The following is an 18,644-nucleotide window of genomic DNA, read 5'->3' on the forward strand; positions in this document are numbered from 1 at the left end:
AAATGAGAAGCGATTAGCTAATAGGCTAACAGACTCCAGTGCTATATCTCATCCTCTAATTTCTATGAAAAATCCTTTTATAATAGTCAAGTTTATGTACTGCTTCTTGGATCTCTTTCAATGGTGCAATCAATCAAACAAAGCTGAAAACTCCTAAAACATCTCCATTAATGGGATTTTTAAACCTAACAGTTCAATTATCCTTATAAATTGATTTTTTTTTTTAGGGTAGACTTTATTATAGATCTTTAGATCATTATATTCTGAAAGTCAGCTCAGAGCTAGAATTTCCTGTTAGTGATAACAAAGAGCATCTGCCAGATCTCGTGTTTCCACAGCAAACAATCACAAAGCTTTCCAGTAAATAATCTCTAGCTTTCAGCCAGCACCTTCTGCATTCTGTGGTGTAATACGTGTACGTGTTTGGACAGGAAGTGACAGATTTCAGACAAGGACTACAGAACTGTCTCCTTTAGAGACAGAACAGTGGGTAAGAGCAAAAACAATACTGGGTTATTCTTTGCTTATCTTGCATGTGCAAGTCAGGAGAAAAAAATGCTCTGTAATTTAATCTGAAATTACTTCTATGTTTTGTAGACATTAAAATTGTTTGATTCATTTCAGCTGCACAGATTCTTTAACTTTGCAAGAATTAGCATTTCCTTGATCTTGTAATATTTAAGAAGTTTTAACTTTAGAACAGGTTGACTGTGCTGCACATGATTCACAAGTATGGATATTTTATAGATGTTCAAGAGGGAGGGATGCAGCACAGAAGGTCTAAAACACTGCCAGAAGATCTGGGGAAAGCTAGGGTGGCTGCCATTTATCTCCTATCATGGTAAAATTTTTGAGTATCAAAGTCTTGACTTGGTCTTCATCATTTATACATCCAACTAGATGAACGTACCTTGTAACTGATTCCTTCCTCAGAGGGGGATTTGCCATGAACGAGTAGCAAAGCTATACCTGGAAGTTTTCCAGGGCTATTAGAACTGTCCTGTTATCCTGTAACTTTTTTACCCTGGTGTAGTATTTAAGGGCGGAGTCCTACTGAAATTAGAACCTGATAGTTTCAAACATGTTTTTGGGGAACTGCCCTAAGCTGCCTCCTTCAGGACAGAACAACTGGCTTCAAGGAAGTATTTGTCTCATGGGTCAAGAGCTGAGCAAGGGAAAACCAGCATTCAAGTCTTTTTGTCTCTTACTGCACATTTTAGACTATCCTAGGCAAGCATCCTCTTGCTCGATAAACTTTCTCATACCATAGTTTTTTAAGCAGCCTTCTCCTCATTTTATTTCGCTATATCTAGTACCTTATGTCTTAAGGCTGGACTAGATGATCTTTGAGGTCTTTTCCAACCTGAATGATTCTATGATTCTTAAAATCTGCTTCTATGGAATTAACATACGTTAAGTCTGTATCAGGCCAGCAGAGGGCAATGGTGATATATTTCTGAACACCACTGGGGGGGCATATTCCATAAAATTCAGAAGTGTCATGCAACCAATTGAAATTGCATACCAACAATATCACAGTAGAAAAATTACACACAATATGCTTTAATTGTCAAGAGAACAAGCGATATGCCTAATAAAAAGAAAATATAATACCTAAAAAAACAGAAGTGGAAATGAGGAAGAGATCAATTAGTAGAAAAACTAAGTTGTTGCATGGAGGGAGTTGCACATACTGAGGCCCTACGCTCAGTGGGAATGCTTTGCTTTAAACTCTTTCAGTAAAGGATTTTCTTTTAAATAACAGTAAGATAGTGTTTAATGAGCAATCCAGGCATTTTGGCTGCATACATTGCTGAATTCTGACAGCCCTTTCAGTTTTGGAACAAAAAATACAACTAATCATGTTCACCTAAAAAAGTAAAGACTTGTTACTGTTGCTAACCTGCAAGGGCAATCGCTGGTACGCTAACTTTGGTCTTCTAGGACAGTATGAGAAAACGACCAGAGAAGTTACTTGAAAGGTAAATCATGCCATGTTGGAATCTTCACTTTCAGACACCGGTGCTTCTTGTTCCTCAGAAGTTCTCCTTCCCTTAGCTGCACTGGACTTCTTTTTCTTCTTCTCCTTTTGCTCCATGTTATTTGATGTGAGCTCTTCACTCTTCTGTGTGATATACTTTAGCTGAGAACAATAAACTAATCAGTAATCTAACGAAGAACTTTGTTCATGTATCTTAAGATAAACTAAATGGGCAAACTCCTATTACAAAAAAATAAGAAAGTCACCCCTAAAAAACTTACATGTATCAACCAGTTTTAATTTTTGCACAAAGCCCTCAGTCTCAGCTGGATATCCTCAGACACTGCAGTGCCCTAGCAAAACTAAGATTTACAAATCTATCTTGCATCCATCACTAGAACTAAGACAGCAACATTAGCAGTTACTTGGAGTTTGCCGAGACATAATCAGAGTATTGAAACATTGTAAGATTCCTCTGCACCTGCTAGACATGATGCACAATAGTTAAGAACACAAAATTCAGCTCCAGCGCTTATTATGCCTTCTCACAGTAGGTTCATGTTGCATATTTCAAATCACACAGACAGAAGGGGACAAAACACAAAAAATTAAAATTAGCATTCAAAGTATTCTTCAAATGAGGTGTATTCATTTACACAGACATTCTATTTTTGAAAAGAAGCATCTGTTTATACTGTAGAATCTTGAAAAACCTTGACAAGCAAAGGTAAGCCTCCTGGATTCTACAACATACTGAACATAATTTTAGCAGTTACCAATTATTAGATACTGACAAGAGCATCCTCCTTGTGAAGATACTGTCTTCTTCTTCATGTAAGCATTCACACGTATGCCTTAAAACAAGTCAATTTAAGTCCACCAAAGTTTATATAGGTTGGCACATAAGAGAATACAATAATGTGAATAATCCCTAAATTAATGTTAGGAGACTCAGCAAATCGACATGGATGCAAGCTGTTCCTGACCTTAGGCTAAAATAAAGGAATACAACATCAGCAAAAAAAAAATAGTGTTTCTTTGTTGTATTTTCGTACTTGAAACCTCAGCAGCTCTGATGCAACCAGAACATTGTTGCTTGAACTGCAGTCAGATCTGTGTTCCCACAGTGAAGCGTAGCATCATGAAGAAAAAAAAAATTAAATCATTGAATCATGCCTATCCATCATCTATAAATAATTTGAATTGCTTAAGCAACAGTCGCTTCATCATTTATACACTCCATTCAGATGCTTTTTGGAATTAATCAATTGGTTTAAGTGGTGTTGTGAGACAGAAAATACAGTGAATCTCACCAAAGAATTGCTCCTTCTAGCCAAAAGCTTCACATCTTCTGAATTGACTGTGCTTCGTTTTGCATGCCTGCATATAATTAAAAAACACCCCTTGATGTGTTTGCCAACACCAGTTGTAAAAGGTCATAGAGCATGTAATACAGACTCTGAACTAATGCAGCTTAATAGGGACCCGGTAACCAACAATGACAACTTTTCCAGCTACAACATAGAAAAGCCTTTTTTCAAGTGTGCATGTGTACATCTAAATACACTTATGTGTAGAAACAGTAGAATTTAGCAAAGAGAATATCAGGCACTGCTGCTTGCTCTTACTTCCCAGTAGGCTACTGAGGTGGTTTTGACTCAGAGCACCAAACAGATTCCTTAAAACATTCCCTTACCACCTTGGAGCAACTAGATGAACCACAGGCATGGTAGCAAGCATCTGTCACTCCCAAACCATCCAGCACCGCTACATATCAATTAATGTGACAATTTTCTGTGGCCATTAGTCTTAACAATCACTTGTACCACATAAATTGGCTTCAAAGATGAGGAAGAAGCTGTAGCAGCATATCTATTTCCTAACTTCACGGCCACTATTTAATCAGTCAACAGAGCCCTTTAAATCTTGAATTACAAGACACATTTTAAAGATTATGCAGTTATTTGAGCTGCTTTTACAGTGATCAAGTGTCCTACTACCTACCTGGCAAACATTTCGAGGTCTCTTGCAAAGTTTTCTGGAGAAAAAACAGACACCATGGATTTTAAAATGCTGTCTGATTAGGAAGAGATACATAATACAGAAAAAACAAAGGTGCAGCTGCAAATTGTCAATGTAAGTTATAAGAAGTAATCATAACTTGTTCTTGTGTGTCACTGCTGCAGGTGGCCCATAAAAATATTTCGCTTACGCTTAAATGCTTTTTTGTAGGTCTGAAAAACAGAACTACAACTTCTTGCACTTCTAAAATCGTGACGCAAGAAGTGACACATCCGTGACACCTAGTTTAACGGCTGTTTCTTTTAAAGCACCCGATCTCCAGCCAGTGCCGGTGGCCAGGTAATTAGGACACAAACGTGGTACCACACTGCCTGAAGGTGATCTCCGCGATGGCCGCGACGGCCTGCTTGCTGAACTGCACGCCCTTGTCCTCAGCGACGTCCTGGCACAGGCAGCCGGCCGTGTAGTGAACCGCAGCCCGCAGCCTCTGAAAGGTCAGACTGACAGGTCAGTTCCCCGCAGACCGACAGCCGATCTCTCGCGGAAATTACAAATTCTGTCACAAGAAAGCGGCTGTGCAGCCACACAGCCCCCAGCCCGCCGCGACACCCCCTCTGCCCCTCAGTGCCCCACACGCTCCCGCCCCGGCTCCATCTTGTCCCGGCGAGGCCCCCTCCGGCCGCGCTGGGGCCGGTCCTGTTTCCAGAGGAGGGGGCAGCGGGGGAAAGCGGCGGTGGAAAAGGAGGAAGAGGAGGAGGCGGCGGAGGCAGCCCAGGCCTCACCGTACCTGGGTGAGCAGCACCCGCTGCTCGTCGCCCGCCTCCTCCATCGCCGGCCCGGGCGCGGTTTCCCGCCCAGCGCGGAGGCGGGGCCGCGCCGCCGCCATGTCGGGCCCCTCCCGGCCGCTGAGGGGAGCCCCAGCCCCAGCCGCCCCTCGTCCCTCTGCTGTAACGCCCTGACACAGCTGTTGCTACTGTTCACCACAGAAAATTGTAATACCAAGGACCTACACCGCACACGTTAGGGCAAACTACTTAAATGCTCACGATGCTTCAATTATGGCTACTGCCTGCAGTGTCACCCAGGTGTTCCATGGTATCTCTTCACTTTACAACAAAATCTGCAAAGAGTTGCTTTAAATTGAAGCCTATCTTTTGTTAATCATACTGATATTCCACTGGTAACTGTTAAGTAGCTGTCTCAATACAGTAAACAGCTCACAGCGCAAAATTTAATGCCTGATAGGTTCTGTGAAATAAAGGTACAAGTACCCAGGTGAAGTTTCAGTAATCTAAAGCTGAGGGCTTTGAAGGAAGAGGGTATCAAGTAAACAGAGACAATTTTGCATGCTACCACAGGTACTTTTAATTGGAGCAGGGAGGAGGAAGCAAAAAAAAGGAGGGAGGTTTGGTGAAGATGGCAGCTAAGCCATCAGTTTTAAGCTAGGAACATAAAGATAGCATGAACTAGGAACAGCAGCTGGACAGAGAATTGCTTGGTGACAGGAATACCAGTCTTGACACCCTTGATTTGTATTGGATTTTCTCAGTGACCCATCCCACCCTACACCCTTGCACAGAAAGCAAACACAGCTCACTGTGCAGTACTGTATGCAGGCGAACACCCAGGAATCAATCTTTAAGAACCAAACTACTGCCTGTTACAAATAAACAATCAGAGACAAAAGCCCTTTACCTCCCTGGAATCTTGTGTAGCGTTACTGTGCTCACTGTCTGCCACTCTCCACTTTAGCGATTATTGAAATGCAGGCTTCTCTATCTCGATTCCTATGTGTTTATGCACTATAATACAATAAAAATATTAGCACATTAAAATGTATTCTATGAAACACTGCACAAAAACATTTTAGCCAGTTTTGGCCAACAGCAGAGGAAAGAAAATATCTCAATACATTTATAAGCAGGTTTATTTAGCTCTCTTATATGATATATGAAATATATCCACAGTTATTACAAAAGTGTGCAAACACAAGTTCTAGCACAGTACAGTAAAAAGGGGTGTTCAAGGAGGTACATCTGAGATCTACAGTATCTTGTCTTCAAAGGAAATATTTCCATTAGACATTGTAGGCAGAAGAAGACACATTTCCTCCATGGCCTGTCCAGTTAGTATGGATAAATACACCTGGCTTCGATAATAATTCATATGTATGTGCACCAAAGTAATCACGCTGAGCCTAGAAAAAGAACACACACAAAGTAAAAAGACACATGAATATCACAGTCATACGAGTACTAGGAATTGCACTTATTGAGACTTGAGTATATGAATTCAAGAAATAAGATCCAACTCTGATATTGTAACATTCATACTTACTTTCTCATTATTAAGTAAAACTACAATGAAACATTTATTAATACTATAATTTTGTTCTGCATACTAACCTAAAAGACAAGCACATACATCCAAAAGTCCAAAGATGTATACTTTTTTTTACATAGCATTTTGATCCAACGGCATTGTAATGGAACAAACTCTCCTTTGGAAAAGAGGTATTGTCTGTGTTTAATTGAGTGCCCCTTTAATCAATTATCATTTATGTAGTACATGATAAAAATTACATTTAACTTTTAACCTTTGATCAAGAACAGACGCTACTTCTGGAAGAAACAAAGGAAAGTTGGCAAGAGAAAGTAGCCTTAAGCTGTCCTTTGGTGACATGCAACCATATATATGGATAAACGGGGTTAGGGTACTTCATCAGGGAAGACCACCAAGGATGCCCAAAGAAAGGAAGGGCCTGAACAGGAACCAAGAAGAAAGACGCCACATACTTACACAACTCAGGTAGATTAGAATGAATATGTATTAGATTGATAGAATACACACAAATTTAATATATAAATGTAACAAAGATGACAGCATTGGGTGCAATCTCTCTCCTGGCTGTGTGAGAATTGGCTTATGGCACACCAGGTAAAGGATACGGTTTTTTAAACAACAGTATCATTATCTCTAGTTCACAGACAGAATGCTAACACATGCTGGGCACTCTCATACCACTACCTCTGACATTCTATGACCAGACATATTATAGTCTTTTTCTGTCTTGAATTTCAGGTTTCAAAGAATTATACTAGGCAATCTATGTCTATATTTTTACAATGGCAGAGTATGAGGCACTGCCATCATGGTCCTTAGATCAGTACTTAAATAGCAACACAATGATATTTCAGTAGATAGATGATATACCACACTATTTCAGGCACCTACCTGAACCAGGTTAGCTGGTAGCATTTCATGTCTGTATCCATCATAAAAAGAAAGTGCTGTAGTGAAGCAGGGCATAGGAATACCAATCTGGACTCCAGTACTGATTACACGTCGCCAGGAGTCCTGGAGGAGGGGAGAGAATATTAATAAAAAAACAACTTTTCAGTGCTTGCTCAAATGTATATGCAGGCACACAAACTATTCTAGTATAATAGCACATGCTATTTCACATCATATAAAATCTACATCTGAGCAAATGCAGTGGTAGATTCCTGATTTTACATAAAGAAGGTCAATCCAAAATAAAAGCAAGTGAGACAGAGTTAGCAAACAGGAAAATAAAAGTGCAGGTATATACTTCATATGCTGTCAAACAACTCAAACAATGATGCTGTTCTTTTGCATAAATATCATCTGTGCATCCCAAAAGCATGAACACAGTTGCAAAAATACCGAACAAACATTGAGACATTTTCAGGACATCTAATCGAGCACACACAGTACAACAACCCACACAAGGGCATAAGAGGTCAGCACATTGCTTCATACAAACACGTGGATAATCATTATTTTATCTGTATATCTGATTTAGTAACCTGCATGGAATATTCAGATTCAATAAAAAGAATTATTAATGATAATATATGACTGCTTTGTTTGCCAGATAATCTGGTTTTAGTTCTGCCTGTCATCTCCTGTCCGAGTCAGAACACTGTTTGGACAGACCTAAATCTAATGAATAGCGGGGTCTGGAACACTGTTATTTTTCTGCTACCACAAGCAACAGTAACAGATCAGAGCTTTATACTTTGTACCACTAAAATCCAAGTGCATAGTATGAGCAAGATACATGGCAGACAAGAGAATGTTCATACAGGCTAGACTTTTTTTTCCTGACATGGTGGTTCTACTGAATTCATATATTCCAGCTTAAGGTTCTTCCGTAATGGTTAAATGGAAACCTTTAGTTTCTAATGGTAGCTTAGCTAGTGTTCAAGAGAAGAACCACGACACAAGGACTGTATGTTCATTTGGTTCTGCATTATCTTGATGTTCACAGCATAAATATACATTGCAACATTATGTAAGACCTTGGTTTGCAGCTTGATATATCTGAATGATAATTAATAAAGTGATGCAAAAGCTTTTCTTTGTTTAGAACTAACATCTTCCAACTTTTTGGTGAATCAGAGGCAAGAGGCATTTGTAGGTATTTTTGAAGAACAGGTCACTAACCCTGGTGTCTGGCAAAATTCTAATTTGGATCTCAGTATAGCCCACTTCTTCATAGTAACTTGCTTGTGCAATTTCAGCCAGCTCCAATTATACAGTTTACTTCCCATCCTGATATTGTAAGACTGGTATGGTCTATTGAAAAAGAATGCCTTGAAACCATAATGATTAATTCTTGCTCACATGTGTACAGATGCACAAACACAGTTGTAAATAGCTTAAGGATTGGTTAGAGATCTTTGCGATTAAGGATGCTACTTAAATAGGATTCAAAGATGTTCTTTTTACCTTTTCATTTTTCAGTGTGGATATACTTGTGAAAGAAACAAGCTGAAGAAGTTATACTGCTGTTTTTATGCTTTTTCTTCCTTGGAAACTCACCTGACATTTTTCAACAGCTGTCTTAAAGAAATCATCCAACAGCAAATTCTGGAGCTCAGGGTTTCGATCAAAAGCATCTTTGATTTTTCCCAGGAACACACTAGGCAGAAACATGTAAAGCAGGAATCAAATTTCGTATCTTTCTACAGTGGCCCAGAATCCAAAAATTACAGTGCCAAGATTTGACTGACAGACAGACTGTTTCCAAACATCAGGAAAGATGAAAACAAAACAAAGATCAACAGTGGCTAAGCCACCAGAAAATTGGTGTCATCTGGTAATCTCTAATGCTGACTAGAGAAACCTGGTGTATTATCAGCTGATTAACTCCATGGATTTCCCAAGAAGATTTCCAGGCTTCTCAGTTTAGCGCTGCATAAAGAAAATTGCCTTCTCTTCTCCCCTCAGTAACTAAATTACAATTCATCCCAATTACCTTCTGATGATGCAGCCTCCCCTCCACATCAATGCAATGCCACCGTAATTCAGTGTCCAACCAAATTCTTTGGCTGCTTGTCGCAGCAGCATGAAGCCTTGGGCATACGAGATAATCTTGGATGCATACAGGGCCTAAAAAAACCCACAACATATATTCAAAGAGAACTTCCACAAAATTGAACAAGAAACTTTACGATTGACATGCTCTATTTAGTCCACATTTTGCTCTGCGGACACCACTACGCAACCCAAAATGGGATGGCTGAAAGCAGGCAACACCTGTCATGAAAGGCAAACATAAGAGCTTCTCACCAAGGTTTACCGCATCCAAAACTTTCTTTGATCTGCAGCTTTAACAGAGTACTCTGCAAAGCGCAATGACTCACCTTGCGTATGTCCTCCAGAAAGGCTTTCTTGTCCCCACTAAATTGAGTCACTTTAGGCCCTTTCAGCAGCTTGCTGGCCTGTACTCTCTCATCCTTGAGGGAAGACAGGCACCGTGCAAACACAGCTTCACCTTTACCCAGGGAAGGAAAGAGCAGACAATTAGCAAGATCTGCATCACCGGTAAGGTCTACTTGAGATACCTGTCCTAATACACAGTGCCTCTGTATGATGAGCCACTGCTCAGTCAAATGAGAAGAGAAGTGTACAAATTAATTATTTCAGCTGCGTTACTGAGGGGCCAAACTGCCAGCCACCACAACCACTGGGTAAATACCATCTGATACAGCTTTGAAATGATAAAGGAAAAAAACAAAGTTATCCAAATGAAAATTTAACCTCAGGAACCAGCACCAGCTCTTAGGTTTTAGCTGTTTTAATACTCCTCCCTAACCACAGAAAGCAGATAGTCTTGCACAGCAGTGCAAGGCTTGTTGACTTCACTAATTCTTCTAACATACCTTGAAGATAAAAAGCTGTTGCATAAATGCCAGCTCACATCAAAACACTAAATGTGCTTTGAAATACACACACACAAAGTAACCATAACTAGAATCAACAGTAAATCAGCAGGTTTGAACAAAGAAGTTAACTTATATGAGGAAATAAACTTAACAAATTTGGTAGGCCCACAACACTAGTTTCCAGAAACCCACAAGACAGTTTTACAACATCATTAAGCAGGTTATTAAACATCATTTGCCAGGACTAAGGAGTTATCCAAGCTGTATCTTCAGCTGCTAAAGAATAAGCCTGAATGCCAATCTCTTGATCTGATTCCTAATCATGCTGCTTTAAGTTGTACTTATTTGCAATTGAAAACAGAGTTGGCAAATGAAAAAAAAAAAAAAAAAGCTTCTTTTCCAGTGTCTGATAGAAGGAAAGTAATTAAGGTTTTTATAGCTTTCATACTGAACTTTCCCTTCTTCCTTTTAAGTGAGCTGTAAATTAAAAAAAAAAAAAAAAAGGTGAATGTGTCATGAGTCACATTTTCACAGGATTCTGGACCCTCCCAGCAGCAGGATTAACAGACCATATCAAAATCAGAGCTGGCTCCTCTCCATTTCTGCAAAAACTTCCTTCTGCAGCTGGGGAGAAGAAGGAGGGGGGGGAAATCAGGAAAAAGCAGAGGCAGCATGACGCTGCTTTTACAAGAAGTCTGCAAGTCATGTTTATGCAATAAAACCACACGCACAGCAACTGCCCTAAGAATGGCCATGTTTGCACAAGGGTGATTACACATACTTCCTTATCTACCGATCATTACCTAACAGTGCTACCCTGGCATTGCAGAGGACTCATCACGGAGTGTGTCCTCCACCCTTAATCTTTGCAGGAACCCTAAACTAGGGAATATTAATAGCACAAGTGAAAATCTTTGTTTTTCAAGCCTACAACTGAAAGACTATAGCTGTAGTAAAATACTAGAACTATTTACAAAGCTTGTTTTGTAAAAATACGTTGTTGCAATGCAGCCACATTTCTGTCATAGCTATCCCTGCAGTTACTCCCTTTAGCACACTGAATACAGTTTACCTTGTCTTGTAATACAGCAGGACTTGGGAAGGGAAAAGGAGGTAGAGAAAGCGTGAACAATAAAGCCAGTTTGAGAGCAAAGAATCTTTGGAGTCATTATCGTACTTACTCAAAGGGAAAGTCCACATGGGACCTGTGCTAAGAGCACTCTGAACATGTTGCAAATCTATTACAACTCAGGTGTCACAACTCTGAGGCCAGGCTGGATAAAAGGGCAGGTATGGATGTGGACAGGTAAATTCTCACACGCTTTAGGGATACAATCTAAAGTAATTACAAAATACATTCCTATCATCGTAGTTTGGCTTTCAGTGAGTGGCTGTATTAGCCACAAAACAAAACCCAGCACCATTCCACAGCGTATAAACAAACACCACAACCAACTGCCACGATGGAAAAACAGCAGTCACCATCACAGGGTAGCAGTTTGCCACTGTAAAAATATGTCTGTGCTCCTCAACCCATACCATGGTCCAGCCGTTGTGTTTTTGTCTAGTTACAGTGAAACACAGAAAAAGGAGAAGGAAATGCTTAAATAGATATCTGAAAAAGAAGTACTTATCGAGCAGTGTGCAAGCAACGAGGTTTGGGGTTTCCCTCCCTGCCTTTTTTTTTATAAAAAAAAAAAAAAACTTTCAAGGCGATGATGGGCTTGGGAGCAGGAGATAAAGCAGAGGATGACTGAGAGGAATGCTGCCTCAATAATCTAGCATGACACTGAGTTACATTCACCTGTCACTAAGTAATCACCAGCACTGCAAAGATACCACGTACAACGGTGCAGTAACAGTACTACAGACATTTGAGAAACCAGGTGAAAACAAGCTCAGCAAAGAAGAACAGAGTTAACAGCAGTCAAGAGTAGAAAGACTGCAACAGCCTCTTCTGTGGGCCAAGCCCTAGTATGGGCTCATTTCTGAGATCACTGTGAATTACGTGCTCCTTAGTGTGATGTGCTGTGTGCAGGTAGGAGAGACAAGGCTGGATCAAAAAACTGGTTACCTATGAGTGTGACAGGGACTCCGTACTCCAGGGCAGAAATTGCTGTCCACTTCCCCGTGCCCTTTTGTCCTGCACTGTCCTTGATCTTTGGGAGGAGGTACTTGCCATCACTGTCTTTGAATTTGAGAATATTGGCAGTGATTTCTATCAGGAAAGAGTCCAGCTCCGTCTTATTCCATTCCTGAAATACCTGGAAGTGAAGAAAAAGTATATGTAGACATACATATATACACACCAATTTACTATACATCTAACATATATATCTACTGATTTACTAATATATCTATACATATAGATACATATGTATTCTTACAGTGTTCATCTTATCTCAGTTACTGGTTATTGGTATCTTGCCACAGCTACCAATGATTTCTGCACCACTGAAACAGCACTGCTCAGAAGCCCTGCGCTGGAAGGACACCCCAGAAACACAGCTGCAGGGCATCCATTTCCAAATGGAAAGGCAGAAGCAGAGCTGGTCCTGTTAGCTATCGCCACAGGCACTGAGGGCTGGAAGCAGAACTAGTCTTTCAACATACAACACACTTATCAACTTGCTTCAGGCAAGATTTGTTTGGTTGATTATAAAGCTCAGTCTTGTACTAGCTTTTTTTTCTGGCATGAAGTTGCTTTCTGGGGAGAAATCAGCTGTAGAATGGGAGAGTTCAGATAATTTCTATAAACATTGAGGTGTAAGTGCTTCCTGCCCCCTACCTCATTTTGAAGCTCACCTGTCCTTGGCACAAAGTGTGTCAGAAATATTCATTTCACTTAATTACAGCAGCTTTAAGCTGCCCCTATCAACAGCAGACACCAAGCCTCAAGGGAAGGCACTAAAATCTACAAATTACCTTCGACATCTCATCATGCTCCATGCCCACCACATCTTTCATCAGGTGGTAGGCCTCACAGATCAGCTGCATGTCTCCATATTCAATCCCGTTGTGCACCATCTTCACAAAGTGTCCAGCACCCTCATCCCCTACCTGTCAGGAAACATAAAAAAAAAGAAATTAAAAATGCCATCAGAAACACTGCTGTCACCATGTCCACTGTTTAATACCTACCTATGGATTCCTTCCGCCTAAGAAAGCTTTATCAGCTAGGTACTAACTGAAAATGCTATGAGTCTAACCACTTTGGTTCACTTTGCTTCCCCGCCTCACAACCCAGCCATAAAACTTTGTTCTTCCACTGTATTGGATAAGTTATCAGAGTTCGGTTCAGAGTAAATCTGAATTGAATGCAGTCAGCCAGAAATATCAACGTAGCACAGTGGCTAGCTTTATTAGCATTTTATGCATTAGCTTCAGCAACCAAGCTGCCTACACAAGGTAAGGTCAGTATCAAATAAATATTTACCCAGTCACAACAAGGTTCCCCAGATCCCACTTTAGCAGCAATGCTTTGGAATATGGTCTTGATATGGGGCCTGTGGGGAGAAATAATACGGCTCAACAGATAAGCAGAGGGCACAAACACCACAAGAGAAAATCCATCAGTGTGATACATCCTTCTGGAAGGATGGGGTGAGGGCATGCTGGCAGGCTGACATACACAACACACAGCAATGTCAAAAAAAGTATGCTTTTCCCAGAACTAGACACTGCAAGAAACGGGGACAGCCCATGTCATACACTTAAAGCACTGTGCAGACAAGCTTAGTGTACCTAAAAGAGTCCAAATATCACTTTCTCCATTTTACAGATGGGGAAACCAAGGCAGGTTATGATACAGGCTCATACTCGGAGAGGATCAGTGGCAGAGCTGAAGCAAAGCCAAATTCTGCTCAATAGCTACAAGAAAAATCCAGGGTGATCTGGAGGAGGAGAGGAAGGAGGGAATAAACTCCATGAATGCGAGTCAGGATACAGTAACTTGCCCTACTTCAGTAACTAGGAGCTTCTGCGACCATCAGGCTCCCCATCGCATGGTAAATTTCCAAGCCAGCAAGAGAGCATTACAGAACGCCAAGTCTGAAGCAAGCTAAAGTAACCACTGGGAAAGGAGCATGGGTGGCACATGGGCTGCAGGCGCAATGAAAGAGGGGGGGCAAAGTTCAGGCAAGGGTGGCAAATAGAAGCTGTCTTCATAGAGCTTTTTATAGCAAAAAGAAGACCAGGCAGCAGAGATAACTGTTACGTTGTCGCTGGCTTTGTGCCGTCAAATTTGGACAGGCTCTTACTGGTGTGAAATGCTAAAGCAAAGGAAGGGACAGGGACTTGAGATTCTAAAGCACAGGTAAAGCCTGGAAAACCCCTTTTATTTCTACCTTTGCAGAGAAAATGGGCAATCAGGGATAAAGTCAAATATGAACATCACTGGTACGTTAACTTGGGTACAAAACAGTAGGGGAGCAAGGCAGAAATTTGCAAAAAAAAAAAAAAAGACAAACATGTAGTGAAGCCTCCCTTAACGATGCATGTCAATACAGTGATGTATGCTGCTGCCCATGTTATGGCTAACAGCTTTCCGAGTGCACAGGGCCCCAAACGAAAAATCATAATAAAGAAATAGGGATTTTGCTTAAACTAATTAAAAAAAAAAAAAGTACTTTCTCCTCTTCCACACATTTCTACCTCTAGATTTCTGTCGGTATTACTTTTGCCTGTGATTCCCTGAAATAAAAACCTGACCTAGTTTTTCCTGCTATGAAAATCCTCACTGGCGGATGACCCCAGATATGTTGAGAAATCTTGAGCCTTGAGGAAGTAAGCTGGCAACATATCTTGTTCTCTCCACACCCATGTCCCTCCTCTTTTCCTCCCTCAGCTTTTAACATGAACAGAAGATGATTATTGCAGGCCAGACTGAAGAATATACAAGCTCATGCTTACCAGGCTTCTTTGGCTCCTCCTGGCATGAGTGAGGGACCATATCGGGCACCCTCCTCTCCACCACTCACACCGCTTCCAACAAATAAGATGCCCTTTTTCATCAGCTCCTTACAACGTCTCTGGAACAAAAAGAGGAGCAACATTAATTAATTTCTTTTAATGCCAGAGCCTTATAAACAAAGGTTAGCAAATCAGATCTAAATTAGGTTTTCAACTCTGCTTTGAACATGCTAGCAGACAACTTCAGAGAAAGCTTGTACGACAAAGTGAACGTTAGGAAACTTCCTGTTGCTTTGACATGGATCCTTGCAAAAGAGACGTGCCGAGAGAACAAATTCCTTGTAACCACCAGAGAAAAGAGCACCGTATCGAGGCTGGAAAAGGCTCACAAGTAAGTGCCAGGTGATACATGCTGTGTGCAAAGACGTGGGGGAGGCAGATTAGGCCCAAGTTGCTGAGTTCATTATGCAGCAAAGGTGCAATTCTGGACAACTACATGGGAAGCTAATTCCTCTTGAGTGGAAGAGAAACACAGGCTGAGATCTGTAAGCGGAGCTGCAAGCTCTCCAAGTATTAAACCTCATTTAATACCTGTTTTTAACTCTGGCTTGGCCAAGTCACTTATCGAAAAACAGGAACGCGAAAGCAGAAGGGCTAATACCAGTATCCCCTCTAAGATTCAGAAGTACCAATTTGTGTGCAACACTTTCATGTAATCATCCCAGACAGGCTAACGTAATTTCAACAGTTACAGCCTGCTCATATGTAGGCCTTTAAAAAAAAAAAAAAAAAAAGTATTCAACAACCAGATCATTGCTGCTTTCATTACCAAGACAGTCAAACCAGCAGTTCTGTCTTACTGGATCTTCCCACAGTCATGCAGAAGAGAGCAATAACAATACAAATAACAATAACAAATGCAATACTGTCCGTACTACTTCAGAACCTGTATTTCAGGACCTTGTCAGCTCCTAGCACACAAGACCAATTCAATAAATACCCTTAGATTTTCAATTCTTCCTGAAAGCTCCTTAAGACTGTAACAAGACTTTTTCTAAGAGCCTTCACTCTTCAGAAGATGTCAGTAAAATATCCTTTGATAATTTGGGAAACTTAAAATAAGAAATATATTTGTAAAACAGTCCCTATCTACTGCAACAACTGATTTTTAATACACTGCATGATCTAGTTCTGCACAGAACTCAGCTTGGCCTTTCCTGAGGGGAGATGACTGACTGTTCTCACGATCAAGGAGAAAGAATCACGGGAAGTGTATTTTATTCACCCACTTTGGGCAGAAAGCAGGCTTACCGTGGTATCTCTGTACTCAGAATTCCCACCATCAATTATGATGTCTCCAGTCTCCAGCAAAGGCACCTGCCAAAAATAAATCAGCATTTTGTGTTTTTTTTTGCCTAGACTCAAAAATTTATTACTGACAAATAACTGAAATCTTCCAGAGGAAGCTTCTCTAAGAAACAGAGGGAAATCACAGTTAGAAAGAAGGTTTGCCTCACCAGTTTATTGATGAAGTCATCCACCGCACTTCCAGCCTTCACCAGCAAGATGATGCGCCGGGGCTTCTTCAGCTTCGAAACCATCTCCTCCAGGCTGTGGGCGCCGATCACTTTGGTTCCTTTGGCCTCGTTCGCCAGAAAGTCATCCACTTTGGAAACCGTCCTGTTAAAAGCGCAGACCTGGAAGAACGCGTTAATAACGTGTCAATAAAAGCGTGTTAATAAAAGCCGCCAGCTGAACAGCTACTTTAGCTCAGGCTACAAATTACACAAGTAAGGCCTGATGCCGTGTGCTCTCCCGCTTCCACCTGAAGGCACCGAGCAGGGCCGAGCCTCTAACTTGCAGCGTGTCTCTGCAAGCACCTCGGGAGCCCATTGCTAAGAGCCAAGCCTAAAGCACGCTTCAGCGAAAAAGGTGCTGATGTGTAAGCCATGCATCAGGTGGCTGGCTCAGCGCGGGCACGCAGGGCTGCTTTTCGCTGGAAACGGGACAAAGGACAGCCGGGGTGATAATTACGAGGGAAAACCAGCACCCAGCGGGCTACCACAGGGGAAATACGGGCTGCGCGCCCGGGTGCGGCCAGGCAGCGCTTCCCTCGGCTCACCACAAAGCCGTGGTCGTCCATGTTCAGGATCAGGTTCTGGCCCATCACGGCCAGGCCGATCAGGGCGATGTCGGCTCTGCGGAGGGGGAGAAGGAGAAATGTCAGCGAGTCGCCGCCAGCAGCGCCCACAGGGAGCGCCCACCGGGAGCACCCACGCCCTGACCCGGCCGGCAGCCAACCCGGCCCCCACAGCCCCAACAGCCCCCACAGCCCCCTCAGGACCCTCTCAGCCCCCCTCGGCCCCCTCAGGACCCCCCCGGGACCCGGTGCCCCCCCCCCCCCCCGCCCTCACTCGGCCATGGCGGCGGCGGCGGCGCTCGGGTCCCGGTGCGCGGCTCCCCCCTCCCGCCTCGCTCCCTCAGCGGCACCCAAGGGGCGGGGCGAGGGCAGAGCGCGCCCATTGGGTCCCGCCGCCAGGCCCCGCCCCACTGCCCATGGGCTGAGGGTTCGGGAGGGAGGGCGGCGCCCCGCCCCTTAAAGGGCCAGGCCCGTCTCCCTTAAAGGGCCAGGCCCCCATTAAAGGGCCAGCAGAGCTGTGGGAGGGGGCAGCGCGGTGGCAATAAACCGGGGTTTAGAAGGGCACAGGCGGGCCCGAGGTGCAGGGGAAGGCCAGGCTGGCTGCCACCAGCCGCTAAGAAGGGGCCCCCTAGGGCAAAACCCATGCCAGGGCCACATGGGATTTGCACTTGGACCAGGCGCTGTTGAAAACCGCATGTTTGGGCAGCAAACACCGACCCCAGGGGCTTGGGGGTGGCTGGGGGCTGTGCTCTTTCCTCTCATTAAGGAGCAGTAATTATCTAACCGCTGTTGGGAAATTGGCCGCAGTTGTAGTCAGCGCCTCATACACCGGCCAGGAGGAGTCCTAGCCCTGGGGGTGCCACAGCACGAGGGCTGGGTGTAGCTCGGGGGAAGCAGCACCACAGCAAATCTGTGTTTTAAACACAAGGTCGACCTCCCAGAAAGGACTTCCCAGGACAGCAACCCTTAGGTAGGGCCACTGCGTGAAAGAAAGCGCTTCAGTGGAGGAGCGAGCTGCTTCCCTGAAGCAAGGGCAACCAGAAAAAGCCAATGGGCTTCTTACGTGCCTGGCTCACAACTCGGGTGGGTCAGCAAGAAGAAAGCAAGACATCCGTGAGGGCTTTCCGGAGAAAGAGCAGATGTTGGCAGCAGCCTTGTGAAAGCATTTTGCCATCACGAGGCTGTTTTACAGCTGCAGCTACCCCAGAGGTGGCCCATTCCTGCGGGGCTCAGATGCTTGGGCAAGGCCATGTCCAGTCTCCTCCCTGGGGCTAGAGACACACAGGGAGTCCCTGGCACATTGTGGTTATCCCCAGAGCTGGGACCTCACTCTGGTGGCTTGATTTCACGCATTTCCTGTCATTCTTAGCAGTCACCCCCAGACAAGCGAGTTCAG

General features: G+C 43.0%; 2 protein-coding genes across 2 annotated transcripts; both read right to left on the reverse strand.

The window, feature by feature from the left end:
* Positions 1-1,547: 1,547 nt before the first annotated feature.
* CENPS (centromere protein S) lies at positions 1,548-4,945 on the reverse strand. The gene is made up of 5 exons (XM_048067749.2): positions 4,791-4,945; positions 4,367-4,490; positions 3,986-4,019; positions 3,295-3,361; positions 1,548-2,143 (listed from the first exon to the last, which is right to left on the reverse strand). Exons 1-5 carry the CDS (start codon positions 4,887-4,889, stop codon positions 1,988-1,990), a joined length of 480 nt encoding a protein of 159 aa, XP_047923706.1. The 5' UTR covers positions 4,890-4,945; the 3' UTR covers positions 1,548-1,987.
* A 967-nt stretch (positions 4,946-5,912) lies between these two features.
* On the reverse strand, positions 5,913-17,661 carry PGD (phosphogluconate dehydrogenase). Its single transcript, XM_048067742.2, has 13 exons — positions 17,523-17,661; positions 17,231-17,306; positions 16,626-16,805; positions 16,420-16,485; positions 15,109-15,227; positions 13,634-13,703; positions 13,123-13,257; positions 12,272-12,461; positions 9,676-9,806; positions 9,288-9,421; positions 8,852-8,951; positions 7,238-7,360; positions 5,913-6,200 (listed from the first exon to the last, which is right to left on the reverse strand). Exons 1-13 carry the CDS (start codon positions 17,528-17,530, stop codon positions 6,081-6,083), a joined length of 1,452 nt encoding a protein of 483 aa, XP_047923699.1. The 5' UTR covers positions 17,531-17,661; the 3' UTR covers positions 5,913-6,080.
* Between the last annotated feature and the right edge of the window lie 983 nt (positions 17,662-18,644).

Source organism: Anser cygnoides, chromosome 23 (assembly GCF_040182565.1).
Source record: "Anser cygnoides isolate HZ-2024a breed goose chromosome 23, Taihu_goose_T2T_genome, whole genome shotgun sequence".
Taxonomy (NCBI): domain Eukaryota; kingdom Metazoa; phylum Chordata; class Aves; order Anseriformes; family Anatidae; genus Anser; species Anser cygnoides.

What these genes read in the sequence shown, in the direction of transcription:
- CENPS (XM_048067749.2), bottom strand. Translation starts at nt 4,889, where the DNA reads ATGGCGGCGGCGCGGCCCCGCCTCCGCGCTGGGCGGGAAACCGCGCCC. An exon ending in AGCGGGTGCTGCTCACCCAG is followed by an intron (nt 4,491 to 4,790) that starts GTACGGTGAGGC and finishes CTGACCTTTCAG; the next exon opens with AGGCTGCGGGCTGCGGTTCA. An exon ending in CTAGAAGGAGCAATTCTTTG is followed by an intron (nt 2,144 to 3,294) that starts GTGAGATTCACT and finishes TATTGTTCTCAG; the next exon opens with CTAAAGTATATCACACAGAA.
- PGD (XM_048067742.2), bottom strand. An exon ending in ATGACTTCATCAATAAACTG is followed by an intron (nt 16,486 to 16,625) that starts GTGAGGCAAACC and finishes TATTTTTGGCAG; the next exon opens with GTGCCTTTGCTGGAGACTGG. An exon ending in AGCATGATGAGATGTCGAAG is followed by an intron (nt 12,462 to 13,122) that starts GTAATTTGTAGA and finishes CTTCACTTCCAG; the next exon opens with GTATTTCAGGAATGGAATAA.